The following is a 16326-nucleotide window of genomic DNA, read 5'->3' as shown; positions in this document are numbered from 1 at the left end:
GAGCCTTGGAAGATTTAGGATCGAAAAGGCAGAAGGGATAGATAACATGCCATCAGAATTTTTAACATCATTACGGGAAGTGGCAATCAAACGACTGTGCATGTTGATATGTAGAATGTATAAGTCTGCCGATGTACCATCAGACTTTCGGAAAACATCATCCAAACAATTCTGAAGGTTGCATGAGCCGACAATTGCGAGAATTATCGCACAGTCAGCTTAACACAGAGGCATACCGACAATCTTTCTTTCCACGAAAAATACGAGGCTGGAATAGAAGGGAGAATCGATAGAGTTACTCAAGGTACCCTCGGCAACTCGAAGTCAGGTGGCTTGCGGAGTATGGATGTAGGAGAATGAAAAAGAAAACTGAGGATGTGTTAGATGACGATCACTTTGGCTTTAGGAAAGATAAAGGCACCAGACAGGGAATTCTCACGTTGTGGTTGATAATGGAAGCAAGACTGAAGAAAACTCGAGACACGGTCATTGGATTTGTCGACCTGGGAAAAGCATTCAGCAGTGTCAAAGGGTGCAATACGTTCGAAATTCGGAGAAAAAGCAGGGGTAAGCTACAGGGAAAGACGGGTAACATAAAGTAAGTACATGAACCAAGAGGGAACAATAACAGGTAAGGTGAAGAACAAAGTGCTCGGATTACAAAGGATGTAAGACAGGGATCCAATCTTTCGCCCCTGTTGTTCAATTTGTACTTCGAAGAAGCAATGACGGAAATATAAGAAAGGTTCAGGAGTGGAATTAAAATTTATGATGACAGGTTATCAATGGTAAGATTCGCTGGTGACATTACTGTCCTCAATGAAAGTGAAGAATAATAACAGGATCTGCTGAATGGAATGAACAGCCTAATGCGTAAAGAACATGGATTGAGAGTAACCCGAAGAAAGACAAAGCTAAAGTGAAGTAGTAGAAATGAGAACAACGAAAAACTTTAAGCCTAATGCGTAAAGAACATGGATTGAGAGTAACTCGAAGAAAGACAAAGCTAAAGTGAAGTAGTAGAAAGGAGAACAACGAGAAACTTAACATTACATATGGGGTTTAGGAAGTAGACAAATTTAAGAAATTCTGCTACCTAGACAGCAAAATAACCCATGAAAGATGGAGCAAGGAGGACATAAGAAGCAGACTAGCACTGCCGAAATGGACGTTCCTGGCCGAGAGAAGTGTATCAGTATCAAACATAGGAAGAAATTTCTGAGAGTGTACGTTTGGTGCACGGAGTTATGAGGTAGTGAAACAGGGACTGTGGGAAAACCGGAACATAAGAGGATCGAAGCATTTGAGATGTGGTGCTACGGAAGATGTTGAAAATTAAGTGGACTGAAAAGGTAAGGAATGAGGAAGTTCACAGAAGAATCGGCGAGGAAGGGAATATATGGAAAACACTGACAAAAAGGAGGGACTGGATTGTAGGACACATCGTAACACATCACGGAATTACTTCCATGGTACTAAATAGAACTGTAGACGGCAAAAAATGCAGATGAAAACAGATTGGATACATCCAACAAATAACTGAGGACATAGATTGCAAGTGCTACTCTGAGATGAAGAGCTTCGCATAAGAGAAGAATTCACATAACACCTTAATTTTTAGACCGGTTTCGGAACGTTTTTCCATTCTTAATGCTGTATGACGCGCCAGTATTGAACGAAAATAAACTTTCCGAAGCCCGTTTGCATGTAAAGTTCACCAAAGACTGTAGCTATTAGGCACTTCCCTCTTCCGTACAAAATGGATACCATAGCTACACAGCGATTCGAGGCACCCATTACGTGGAAGTGCAGCAACATCATCTGCTTAACACACACTAGAAGATACGTAAACACAAATTGTTGTTGTTGTGTCTTCAGTCCGAAGACTAGTTTGATGCAGCTCTCCATACTGCTTTATCCTGTGCAAGCCCCTTCATTTCCGAGTAACTACTCCAATCTACATCCTTCTGAATCGCCTCGTGGTCTACCTTTAGGTTTTTATCCCCCCACGCTCCTCTCCAGTATTACACTGGTAATCCCTTGATGTCTCAGAATGTGTCCTACCAATCGAACCCATCTTCTAATCAGATTGTGTCACAAATTTCTTTTTCCCCGTATCCATTGAGTACTTCTTCATTAGTTACGTGATCTACCCATCTAATCTTCAGGATTCGTCTGTAAAACCACATTTCAAAATCTTCTATTCTGTTATATGTTCATATTGCTATCTGGAACGTACTGTTGATGAAATAAATTAAAAAGTAGCTCCACTATCCAGGTCCCGATCGGATTTTCGGTCAGTTTCACTTGAGCGTTCCAACTTGAAGAACTGCAGCTACAAATTATTTACCCGTCATTTCGTCTCCAACCGCGAAAAACATTGTGACACGCGGACGTTGTACATGAATGAGTTTTGAAACTCATTTTTTCGTATACTGATTCAGATAATACAAAATATTGTTCCTTGTCAACTGAGTTTACAGCCACCTTCACTTAATAAACATTAACATATGTCAAAAATGAAACATTATCATGGTAGGGGAATGTAAATTTCATAGCAGTCCATAAAAAACCGTTACAGACTGACTAATCCATGACCTTTATCACCTTGTGCAAACCGTTGAGCAATGAAAAGGCGCCAAAAGATATCCCAGATGCGTCAGTAACAATATTTCTACGTCGTATTAAAGGCAGTTTGAACGTTCTGGTAAGTTCCTAACTCAACAAAATCCGTGGTACACAGGATATCTGAATATATATGTTTATTCCACGACCGTTTTCGATATCAGATTATCATCACAGTGTTAATATTTTCCAGTTTGCGAGTTCATGAGGTCTTCATGCTTTCGTTCTAAGCGCCTCATAAGTTTAATATTTACATTACCATGTACAGTCATTAATGCCTGCTACATTAAACGATGCATTTCATAACTGAACGACAGAACCCAAGGAAAGGAAACCCATTATCCCCGAAAAGTCTATGGCCTGGGTCGCCGCCGTGTGTGAATCCGATTTTGGACACATGAACACGTTATAACTGTGGTGTCACCGCCAGACACCACACTTGCCAGGTGGTAGTTTTAAATCGGCCGCGGTCCATTAGTACATGTCGGACCCGCGTGTCGCCACTGTGTGATCGCAGACCGAGCGCCACCGCAAGGCAGGTCTCGAGAGACTGACTAGCACTCGCCCCAGTTGTACGGACGACTTTGCTAGCGACTACATGGACGAAGCATTGCTCATTTGCAGAGCAGATAGTTAGAATAGCCTTCAGCTAAGTCAATGGCTACGACCTAGCAAGGCGCCATTAGTAACATTGCATGTATCTAAAGAGTCTCACTTGTATCGCCACAATCTCCAGATGTACCAAAAGGATGGATTAAAGTTAAGTATTCCAGAAGCTACGTACTTTTCTTTATAGCATTCATTACGTATCCTGTTTCAGACCTCACGCCATCCTGCTTTAGCTTAGCACGTGCCTTTCGGTTTCCTCTCATTGTGTCTAGGCTGTCTTGTCTAGACACAACAATAACCGTGCCAGTATTCTGTGGTAAGGGATCGACAAGACCGCCACTAGTTTCGTCTCGGGTGGTATATTGTTAGTGGTGTGACATTGTTTGTTTTTCATGTGACACCTGCTATCTACGGGAATAGATATGACTACGTTATGTGCACGTGCTTGTGTGAGCATATGCAACGCTCTGAATAACAGGGATGTCACGAAGCCGTATTCGCATTATCGCTATAGACCTGGCCAGGGTACTGGCGGGTGGCTGCTAGTGCGCTCGTGCCACCCTTGAGCCTAATCTCGGGTAGCGTTCTCTCTCTCTGTCTGTTTCTCTCTCTCTCTCTCTCTCTCTCTCTCTCTAACATTAGAAAATGGCACCGCTGAGCGTCCGTAGTCACCTAGTTCGAGCACCAGTAGAGCTTCAGTAGCGAGACAATGTGTAGATTTTCGTGCAATTCTTGTTCTCCATTCCTTATTGTGTAATTAGTTTCAGCACTTTGATTTGAAGTCAAAAAGTGTACCTTGTGGTCTTCCTTGTCTCAATTTATTTACTGAATGGAAGTATTTGTGTAAATTGAAAATGAAAAAGCAGGAACAAGGAGAGATTTCTCCTGTGAGCACGTGGGTAGAATTTCTAAAGAACCCCCAACAAGACGTGGTTTGACAGCAAGCCAGATCGCAACTGAAAAAGGCAACATAGTTTTGACAGCAAAGCAAATCCATAATTCACAGAATCCATAAATATTTAAAACATCATGTAGACAATGATGGTGAATTGTTAACATCTGCATGCTCAGTCGCTAGGAAAGATCTGTGTAAGGTAGAAATAATCAATAGTAATTATATCAAGAATAGCCGAATAAAAACATTCATTGCAAGAAAAATAATTACTATCGTAAAGGGTATCTGTGCTGCAGCTTGTGATGTTGGTTTAAGAACGCTTCACTGCCTGTGTCGTGAGGGAAAATCCCCAACGTTCAAATCTCCAAGGAAAAATATTAAATAACACAGCTTTTTAACAGAAGTAAACGACTCACAAAAGACAATGTCAGATGGACAGTCTATGTATTTTACTACAGTGGCAGGTACTCAACATCAGAAAATTTGGGGAACAAGTTACTTGAAAAAATAAATTTTACTGGATCTGCTAGGTCTACGAAACGCATATTAAACGATATAGGATTTAAATATAGGCGTCAAACGATGAATTCTCAACGTACTTCAGGTGCCGTCATCTTATTTTATTTGGAGGAAACTTGGATTAGTCAGATCCACTCGCTGAAGTACATATGGGAAAATTCGAGCCAAAGTAAGGGCCTTGAGATGCCTGTTGGGGAAAGGGCCAGGATGATTGTTGTGTATCTTGGGTCAACGAAGACTCTTTTCTTAAAAGAAAGTAAATTAGTTTGCAGGTAAAGGAAAACAAACAAATCTGAAGACTGCGATTCAGAAATGAACACTGCTTAATTTGAGCAACTATATATTTTCACGAGCGTGTCAATTTGCTTGAAATTTCAGAAGTTACAGTATTTTTTGCCCTGATGTGCGCTTTTGCAGGTGATTTAACTACGTTTACAATTCTTATGAACGTATAATACCTAACGTGTCCACAATAATTTTACACACTGTAGAATGCAAATAACTAATTGAATGCTAAGGCTTCTAAAATGTTTTAAGTTCAAATAATGTACATGCATACTGCTTCCATAATGATATGACTGAACAGCTTAAATCAATATTTCACCGTAAAAATGTAATTATACTGATTTTGATCCAAGTCCAAGCAGAAACTACTATAACGAGTAACAGAGGCGCATGTGACTACCAAGTGCTGTTTGCTCACTGTCTGGTAACAGCACATTAACAACCACCAGCCAATTCGCCTGACCAGAGCTATACCATAGAACAGTACTTGTAATGAAAGACAGAGTGGACTTCTTATATTTTTATAGAATTTTTTCATTAATACTTGTCGTCCAATTTCTGCATAAAGCGCAAAGCATTGTCAGGTTACAGACTCCCAAATGGGTTGAGGGGGGGAGGGAGGAGGGTAGCCAGGCGCATGCTGGATAGACTGAAGCCTATGGACTCTCTTATTCGGCTGAGTTTTTCAGTGGAGAGCTGCTATTCGTTATGTTGACCAGGAGTATGAAATAGTATTCCCAATGTTCCGTTAGGGTATGTTACAGTCAAACATCCGAGATGCAGGCAGAGTCTATCTGGAGAGTGTATCGAGAGGTATCAGGTGTCCCACATCACTCCAACTGCACACGCCCCACACCATTAAAGAGCCTCCATCACCTGGAATACTCCACTTCTGAGTTGCATGGTCCATGGACTCGTGAGGTTGTCTCCATGTTCGTACAAGTCCATCCGCTCAATACAATTTGAAACGAGCCTCGTCCGACCGGGCAACGTGTTTCCAGTCATAAACAGTCCAATGTCGCTGTTGATGGGCCCAGGCGAGGCATAAAGCTTTGTGTTATGCAGTCGCCAAGGGTACACGAGTGGACTTTCGGCTTCAAAAGACCATAGCGATGATGTTTCGTTGAATGGTTCGCGCACCGACACTTGTTGATGGTTCAAATGGCTCTGAGCACTATTGGACTTTACATCTGAGGTCACCAGTCCCCTAGAACTTAGAGCTACTTAAACCTAACTAAGCTAAGGATATCACACACATCCATGCCCGAGGCAGGATTCGAACCTGGCACCGTAGCGGTCCCATGGTTCCAGACTGAAGCGCCTAGAACCGCTCGGCCATATCAGGCGGCCACTTGTTGACGGCTCAGCATTAAAATATGTACCAGTTTGTGGAAGGGTTGCACTTCTGTCAAATTGAATACACACCAGTTTGCGGAAGGGTTGCACTTCTATCAAATTGAACGATTCTCTTCAGTCGTCGTTGGTACCATTGTTACAGGATCTTTTTCCGGCCGCAGTGATGTCAGAGATTTGATGTTGTACCGGATTTCTTATATTCACGGTACAAAATGGTTCAAATGGTTCTGAGCACTATGGGACTTAACTTCTGAGGTCATCAGTCCCCTAGAACTTAGAACTACTTAAACCTAACTAAGCTAAGGACATCACACACATCCATGCCCGAGGCAGGATTCGAACCTGCCACCGTAGTGGTCCCATGGTTCCAGACTGAAGCGCCTAGAACCGCTCGGCCACACCGGGCGGCCACTTGTTGATGGCTCAGCATTAAAATATGCACCAGTTTGCGGAAGGGTTGCACTTCTGTCACATTGAACGATTCTCTTCAGTCGTCGTTGGTCCCATTGTTACAGGATCTTTTTCCGGCCGCAGTGATGTCAGAGATTTGATGTTTTACCGGATTCCTGATACTCACGGTACACTCGTGAAATGATCGTACGAGAAATCCCCACTTCATCGCTACCTCGCAGATGCTGTGTCCCATCGCTCATGGGCCGACTATAACACCACTTTCAAACTCACTTAAATCTTGATAACCTGCCACTGTAGCAGAAGTAACCAATCTAACAACTGCGCCGGACACTTGTTGTCTTATATAGGCATTGACGATCGCATCGCCGTATTCTGCCAGTTTACATATCTCTGTATTTGAATACGCATGCCTGTACTAGTTTCCTTGGCTCTTCAGAGTAAAGTTGTGTTTTTTACCCCCAGTCGATTTTGATATAGGAGCGCTGGTCATTACGTGTAATCCGACCTGACTCGATTTCAGCTTTCATTTTAAATTTGAATCACTCACGTCACAGCCGCTCGAACCAGCAAATACATATACGACCGTCACACCTAAAGTCTTTCCCACAATTGACATCAATTTCAACTTACATGGATAAGGTGTCTGTTCTTTCGGACATGTCCGAAAGAACAGACACCAGTGATGACCAGAAGCCGCCTAGAATAAAATTAGAATTATATTAATACCTTCAGCTGCTGACGGGCGTTGATATATATCAACGGGGACAAGTGAAAATGTGTGCCTTGGCCGGGACTCGAACCTGGGTCTCCTCCTTATATGGCAGACCCTCTATCCATCTGAGCCGCCGAGGCCACAGAGGATACTGCGGCTGCAGGGACAATCTTGCGCATGCCTCCCGCGTGACCCACATTCTCACCTAGTATGTCCACATACTACATTCGTAGTGCCCAACCCCAACACACTCATTACTCGTGGAAGACATTCTTGCCGACCGGTGTGGCAGTGCGGTTAAAGGCGCTTCAGTCTGGAACCGCGTGACCGCTGCAGTCGCAGGTTCGAATCCTGCCTCGGGCATGGATGTGTGTGATGTCCTTAGGTTAGTTAAGTTTAAGTAGTTCTAAGTTCTAGGGGACTGATGACCACAGAAGTTAAGTCCCATAGTGCTCAGAGCCATTTGAACCATTTGAAGACATTCTTACCAAATCCCGTAAGAGTTCGGGGATTATGTGTGCATGCGCACAGAAGAAGAAGGTAATGGCCGGTATTGCCAGAACTATATACTTATATGGATATGGTTCCTGTTCTTTCGGACATGATACATATCAACGCCCGTCAGCAGGTGAGGGTATTAATGTAATTCTAATTTCATTCTAGACGGCTGCAGGTCATCAATGGTGTCTGTTCTTTCGGACATGTCGGAAAGCACAGACACCATAGCCATATAAGTATATAGTTCTGGCAATACCGGCCATGACCTTCTTCTTCTGTGCGGATGCACACATATTCCCCGGGACTCTTATGGGACTTGGTAAGAATGTCTTCCACGAATACCTCTGTGCCCTCGGTGGCTCAGATGGATAGAGTGTCTGCCATGTAAACAGGAGATCCCAGGTTCGAGTCCCGGTCAGGGCACACATTTTCAACTGTCCCCGTTGATATACATCAACACCCGTCAGCAGCTGAAGGTATTAATATAATTCTAATTTCATTGAATTTCAACTTGATCGCGCCACCGTAACGATTGCGTCTGCGCATTGTGCAAGGCTTTTGAAAAAGACCGTCGTAGAATTTTTTGCTTAAGTGCACGCTCTTCTCCCCACTTACCCCTGTTCTGTGGCTTGTGCAAGATGAAAGTGCGATGTGGCACATTGGCAGGTGGGGCGCAACCCGGGCCCGCAGCTGGTGGCGTACGTGATGGCGTGCGGCGGCGGCTCGGTGGACGTGCGCATGCGCGTGGACGGCCAACAGGCGGGCGGGCGCACCCGCGTCGACGGGTACGCGCGCCTCGAGCTGGGCCAGCCGCTCAAGGGACAGCGCTACACGCTACAAGTGGCCGCGCCCCACCGAGAGGAGCTGCGCCGCGTGCACGCCGTCGAGGTAGGCAACCAGCCGGACACCCTTCCGCCGACGTCCGCTCTCCGTTGGCCCCATCTCTGGGGTGACTGATTGCTTACTATGCAGACTTGAGTTTAAGTTATAATTACAAGCAAACCAATAGGTCTACTGAAAAATGAGTTATACCAACAAACATTCTTCTTGTTTTAGTCTGCTTTAGGCTTTGTGAAGTAATTTGGTTTTAAAGTTTTTAAATTTGAATACTGAAGAAGTCACTGAATAATGTGGATAGAGAGGTACAAATTGACACACATGCTTGGAATCACATGGGGTTTTATTAGAACCAAAAAAAAACAAAGGTTCAAAAAATGTCCGACAGATGGCGCTTCCATCTGATCAGATTAGCAATAACTAGCGTAACAAAGTAAGACAAAGCAAAGATGATGTTCTTTACAGGAAATGCTCAATATGTCCACCATCATTCCTCAACAATAGCTGTAGTCGAGGCATAATGTTGTGAACAGCACTGTAAAGCATGTCCGGAGTTATGGTGAGGCATTGGCGTCGGATGTTGTCTTTCAGCATCCCTAGAGATGTCGGTCGATCACGATACACTTGCGACTTCAGGTAACCCCAAAGCCAATAATCGCACGGACTGAGGTCTGGGACCCTGGGAGGCCAAGCATGACGAATGTGGCGGCTGAGCACACGATCATCACCAAAAGACGCGCGCAAGAGATCTTTCATGCGTCTGATAATACAGCTTCACTAAAAGTGCCTTTTCAGGTAACGTCAACATCTGGCGCATCTGATTCTCTCTCTCATTACAGCTCCTTTTATACACGATTGTGATGTGCAGTCACTGACGTTTTGCTGTCCAGCGCCATCTGTCAGACTTTTGCGAACTTTGTTTTTTTTTTGGTTCTAATAAAAACGCATGTCATTCCAAGCATGTGTGTCAATTTTACCTCTCTGTCTACATTATTCCGTGGTTTATTAAGTTTTCAAATTTATACTGACTTTATATATGACTATATATATATATATGACTATATATATATTTTGTAGTAAGGATTGTCCAGTTTTCGAAGTCTTCGCTCCGAACTTCTCACTTCAAAACTATGAACTGTATTTAAATTTTCTTGTTATTTAGTAAACTCAAAATGGTTCAAATGGCTCTGAGCACTATGGAACTTAACATCTGAGGTCATCAGTCCCCTAGAACTACTTAAGCCTAACTAACCTAAGGACGTCTCACACATCCATGCCCGAGGCAGGAGTCGAACTTGCGACCGTAGCGGTCGCGCGGTTCCAGACTGAAGCGCCCAGAACCGCTCGATCACACAGGCCGGCCTAGTAAACACAATTGTGGTCGTGTGTAAGTTGTTACTTTTTAATTGTGGAGACCGGTTTCGATCTGCTACAAAAGATGATCATCAGATCTACATTCCTTGGTGGTAGCAAGAATCGCTGACGTGAAGCACGCCCGTCTGTCCTGGTGTTGAGAACACTGCATTGTTTACTAAATAACCAAAATGTATTTGTCCGATGTTAGCGAAATCTTAATAGGGTATAGCTACCTACATTGTTAGTGGAAATCTCGAGTTACAGAATTTTTCAGTCACCCAGATAAGAGTTCTTATGGTTTCTCTAAATTAACTTTTTCTCAGTTCAGGAGGAATACATAACAGAAAGCATCCGTTTGTTTTTATATCTCTCTTGAGGTTGTAAGATGCTACAACCACAGTGTGCTACGGATTTTATAGATGATATTTAAGACTCGGTCTGTGCGTGCTGGGCCTCACGATAAACAACGTGCACAGCTGTGAAAACTAATGAGTTGCTGCCGCGAATCCCCGGGCTGTTGGAAAACGGTTAGCCTGTGACTGATAATGTAACACCTGATACAGCCAATCCGCCCTCTGTTACTGACACGGCCCAACAAGCTCAGAAGCAATCTTACATATCACTCTGTACAAAATACGTATCACACTGTGTCGTCACAGTGGTTTTACCTTCTTACAATTACGAAAGAAACATTCAAAACAAACCCATGCTTTCTGTTATATGTTTATCTTTGGCTCCCATCGTGAAAGGCGATCATACGACAATAAAAGAAAGAAAACTAGGTGGTCGCAGTGTCTTGGTCCCACAGCTTGATTCGCAACGCCTGTGGCCTTTCTTGTCTATTCTGTGCTCTGCTGCTGCGTTGAGAAACTGTTAGTCAGTTCTTTGGTTCTCGGACCTATTTTTTTGTAAATGGGACCAACGTTCCGTTTCTTACACGTGGGTTACTTCGGCCGTCAGTCCGATGACCACATTGATGCAGCCCTCTAATGTAGTCTACGCATCCTGTGCGAACCTCTTAATTTCTGCACAGCCACTGTAATTTAGATCCGTATGAACACGGTTAGTGTAATGAAGCCTTGACGTCCTTCTTCCCGCACACGGATGTATGTAAACTGAACCCAGTGAAATTTGGACTAAACCAGACATCTGTGAAACTTATACCCAGTATACCCGGGAAATACCTGCTCACTATGCCACAGCCTACATGCACCCCGAATTCTCGTTAACTCGCTCCCTATGTCCGCAGTGTTGTGCTGTGCAGCCTTGTCCGAGCCGCGTCGACGCCACCATGCAAATGGCCAGCAACGTAAACAAAGTATCCTAGTGCCGGAAGAAGAGCATACGGTCTACGATATTCTCACTTACTTACGATACGTCACTGGTTCTACTTTTTCTAAAGTTTATATCCAGCTTTTCCTTCTTTTATCATGCACACTCTGTCCCAATATGAAAAACAGTCTTACATTTTCACCTCAAAAATTTTTATGATGTTAGGTAAGTTGTGATGAACACATTGTTCTCTTGAAGTGCATCTTACTCAGTATACAATTGTAGCTTGTAAGAGGCAAAAAAGAAAAATTTAAATTATTGCGCAATTCCGAAGTAAATGCCGTGGCTAATAACATATTCTGAGCCGCGCGGGATTAGCCGAGTGGTCTACGGCGCTGCAGTCCTGGACTGTGCGGCTGGTCCCGGCGGAGGTTCGAGTCCTCCCTCGGGCATGGGTGCGTGTGTTTGTCCTTAGGGTAATTTAGATTAAGTAGTCTGTAAGCTTAGGGACTGATGACCTTAGCAGTTAAGTCCAGGTCGTGCGGTAGCGTCCTCGCTTCCCACGCCCGGGTTCCCGGGTTCGATTCCCGGCGGGGTCAGGGATTTTCTCTGCCTCGTGATGACTGGGTGTTGTGTGCTGTCCTTAGGTTAGTTAGGTTTAAGTAGTTCTAAGTTCTAGGGGACTGATGACCATAGATGTTAATTCCCATAGTGCTCAGAGCCATTTGAACCAGTTAAGTCCAATAAGATTTCACACACACACAACATATTCTGACACAAGGTCCAGAACAGCAGGACACAGTGTTTATTGCTATCCGAAGATGACACTCGTGTCTAAGACCAACATCGATGTTCAAATAATGAGTCATGCGCCGGCACGCTGTTAATGTCTTGACGTGCACTTGTGTGAATTTCTGACAATTGGAGTAACTTGGCGATAGGTGACATGTTTGTAACAATAGGGCGTTGCTGAAGTAATTATTACATGTGGATAATACATAGTATTTCAGAATGGAAAGGTAAACTGCACTAAAACGGAGGAAGAAAGGTGAAGGCAGTGCTCAGTGTGAAAGGAAGAAACTAGGCAGCGAAGGAAAAGGATATATTAGAAAAGACAACGTTGTGTTTCCAGCTAGAAAGGCTCCCAAGCACCAGGTAGACCTCGACTGCATTTTAACATTTATTAAAAGGCTTCAAATCAATGTACATAATGTTAGACTATCTAAAATGTGTTTAATTCATTACTGAAGCGAATTTCGTATCGACAAAAATCATTGTATAAGAATCATCGTTCCGATTATGAGGTTACAATTAACAATTTGCATGGAATCATTTACTTACATAACAAAAAAGTGTTACTTTTCAGAAATAGAACGCAAGTTTTGGGTTAAAATACACTCTTTTATGTCTTCCGATAGTGATTTTGCTCACATTGAGAAACGAAAGAGGCCAACGGTGAGCGAAGTTCCGAAAGGTTTAGTTAGCCTTATCTCTGAATTTACGCGCACACAACCATTTACAGCGACTATTACGCAAGAAAAAGATTCTTACAACATTAAGTCAGCTGCTGAAAAAATTTAAATTTCACCAATGTGCATATTTCAAAAGCACAGTGGAAGAAACTGACTGCTGAACGGCTATGAATACAGTAAGTTCGGTCAATTCTCAATGCAACTGATGAGATAGAGGAACATTACATCGAAGAGGAACGTGAAGCTTTCTGATGTTCAACAGGTCTACCTGAAGACATTACACTGTGAACCTAGGTTGTCTGAAGGAAAGACAAGGGACTTAGCTAAAATGATTCTATTTGTAGGTTCTCCGAGACTCCTGTGAAATGAGTGAAAATGGATATGATGGAACTTGGATCGTAATCTATGTTAAGGCCACTGCATACACAACGTTTCATTTTGACAAATTTTGTATTATTTTGTTCTTAAACCTATTGATCTAGAACAAATGCATACAAATGATATGAAAAGCATATAGTTTTTGTTTTTGTATCATGGTCACCAACTCCTTTACAGCTTTTCTGTAATTGCTATACTCATTTTGTTGATTATCTCTAAATCAGATTTTTGGCGTCACTATTTACTTACATGCCACAAATTTATGATTGTGATGTATCTTCCACTTCGCAATAACGACAAATAGTATTGCTCCTGAAAGCCATTGATTAAGTCAGTCAGATGTATGCGGTATTCCTCGATTTCTGAAAAAGCATTTGACTCAGTAACACATCAATGCTTGTAATAAAAAAGTATGATGATATGGTGTATCAAGCGGAATTTGCGACTGGATTGAAGATTTTTATTATAGAGGACGCAGCAAGTTGTCTTGCGTGCAGAGTCATCAACAGATTAGAAGTAACTTCGAGTGCGCTCCAGGGAAGTGTGATGGGACTCTTGTTGTTAATGTTGTATAATTGCAGATAATATTTTAGCATCCTCACACCTTTTGGCGATGATGTAGTTATCTATGACAGCTGATAAAAGATGCAGAAATATTCAGTCATACATTGATAATTTCTGAAAGTGGAGCAAAGAATGGCAACTTGTTTTACATGTTCGGAACTGTAAAATTATGCACTTCACAAAACGAAAACAACGTAGTATCTTATGACTATAATATCAACGAGTCGATTTTGAATCGGCCAACGCGTACAAATACCTAGACGTAACATTCTGTGCCGGCCGCGGTGGCCGTGCGGTTCTAGGCGCTCCAGTCCGGAGCCGCGCTGCTGCTACGGTCGCAGGTTCGAATCCTGACTCGGGCATGGGTGTGTGTGATGTCCTTAGGTTAGTTAGGTTTAAATAGTTCTAAGTTCTAGGGGACTGATGACCACAGCAGTTGAGTCCCATAGTGCTCAGAGCCATTTGAACGTAACATTCTGTAGGGATATGAAGTAGAATGCTTACATATGATCAGCCGTAGTTGAAGCTGGTGGCAGACTTCAGTTCATTGGTAGAATACCAGGAAAATGCAATCACCCTACAAACACTCGTCTGACCCATCCAAGAATATTGTGTGGGACTCATACCAAATATGACTAACAGGGTATTTCAACGTATACAGAGAAAGCCACTAATGGTCACAGGTATATTTGACGCCTGGGAGAGTGTCACAGACATGCAGACGAAACTGCACTGCAAGACACTTGAAGATAGAGGCAAATTATCAAGAGAAAGCCTGCTTGATAAGATTCAAGAACCAGCTCTAAATAATGAACGTCTAGGAATATACTACAACCCTCTAAACATCACTCCCGCAAGTTTACAGCACCCACTGAGGAATTAGGCCATTCGTGAAGCGAACGTTAATGAACTTTAATAACGGTAAAATAGGAAGTACCATGTGCCATACACTTCTCAGTGGTTTGCATAGAACGGAAGTAGATCTATCTGTATAATTATTGATGAATACAACATTGTTTCCACATTCGTAAGTCACATGTAGCGAACGTGCACATGTAGACCTGGCAGTTGGAGAAGAAGCTGCGTACAACTCATTGTCACCTGCACAGGGTAAACCAGAACTCTACCGACAATATTTCGAAGGTTTTTCAAGGATATTTTCTGAGTATTTTGGTATAAAGGACCAGTGGTCTCCGGTAGCTCATTAGAGAATAATAATATAATTATGATTTATTTGCCTTGGCACCAGGATTATCTTTGTTCATGTGAAAACACTTGCAAAGCAGTGAATTATCATCCGAAAGTAGTAACGCGAGAGGCTCTGGTTCTTAGTAAGCGCCTACATACAGCTGTAAAACTACTGTTATGTGGTTGCCGTCGCTGTGGGAAAAGCTGAATATAAAGTCATTGTGCCGTTTTTCCATTACATTCGGTGAACCCATGGACGAGATGCATATCGGTCGATTCAAGGTAAACCTATACATACTGCCTTGTATCACTGTTCACGTACAGGGAACACTACCGAAAAAACAAAACCGAGACAGAACTGAGAAATGCTTCATGCAAGCTTAAGGCCGGAGAATGAAGTGGCCATCAATGTTGGCAACGGCAAGAATTAGTTGAGGGCAATATTACTGCACATGGGAGTGAGGCCACTTCGGTCGGCTTGTCGTGAGTTTTTACTGTGATATTTCACAGGATACACTTATTAACTTGATAGTATACTCACAGCTGTCTTGATAACTTTGACAGTGCGGTGCAGTTTCCTTAGTCACCACTGCACTTGTTTAATGTAACGTCACCGAATATTTCCGATAACGGTCGTGGCAGGTCAAGCGCAACAATATCGTGCTCGGGTAGTAACGTGACTGAATGCAACAAGTTTGCTTTCAAAAACGACACATAGCATACCGCCGATATTTTCACTGTTGTGCGGATACCTTCAATGCAGTGCCGATACAAGGGGTAAGAAATCAAAAGACATGCAACTACTCTGTAACGAGCCACCTGAGACAACGCGTCTCTTACACCAAAATACTCGGAAAGTATCCCAGTGCCGGCCGCGGTGGCCGTGCGGTTCTGGCGCTGCAGTCCGAAACCGCGGGACTGCTACGGTCGCAGGTTCGAATCCTGCCTCGGGCATGGGTGTGTGAGATGTCCTTAGGTTAGTTAGGTTTAAGTAGTTCTAAGTTCTCGGGGACTTATGACCTAAGATGTTGAGTCCTATAGTGCTCAGAGCCATTTGAAGTATCCCAGTACAATCTCCGAAAGTTAGCGGGTAGAGTTCGGAGTCAACCTCTGTGCATGCTCAAATGGTCTTTTCGTTAAAATAACAACGTATCTTGTCTATAATACCTGTACCGCTGGTCCATGGGTCAGACAATACTTTATTTTTTTAAAATGCTTTGTCGAATAGATGAGATACGATTTTTAAAATCCGTGCTTGTAGTTGGTGTTAATTTATCCACTGTATTTTCTGAAGATCTGCTCGTAAGTAAAAATTTGTTACTGAGTCCTACAGAAAATAGAAAAAA

At 43.0% G+C, this 16326-nt stretch overlaps 1 protein-coding gene across 1 annotated transcript in view; it reads left to right on the top strand.

Moving 5' to 3' along the window:
* LOC124595380 (protein NDNF) overlaps nucleotides 1-16326 on the top strand; it is a 389835-nt gene that overhangs the window by 348868 nt on the left and 24641 nt on the right. The window contains exon 7 of the mRNA XM_047134098.1: nucleotides 8580-8801. Coding sequence (XP_046990054.1) covers nucleotides 8580-8801 — 222 coding nt within the window. The remainder of the gene's footprint in view (nucleotides 1-8579; nucleotides 8802-16326) is intronic.

The sequence above is a fragment of the Schistocerca americana genome, chromosome 2 (assembly GCF_021461395.2).
Source record: "Schistocerca americana isolate TAMUIC-IGC-003095 chromosome 2, iqSchAmer2.1, whole genome shotgun sequence".
In the NCBI taxonomy this organism is placed as follows: domain Eukaryota; kingdom Metazoa; phylum Arthropoda; class Insecta; order Orthoptera; family Acrididae; genus Schistocerca; species Schistocerca americana.
The sequence above is the reverse complement of the archived record's forward strand: the minus strand, read 5'-3'. Positions and strand labels throughout refer to the sequence as shown.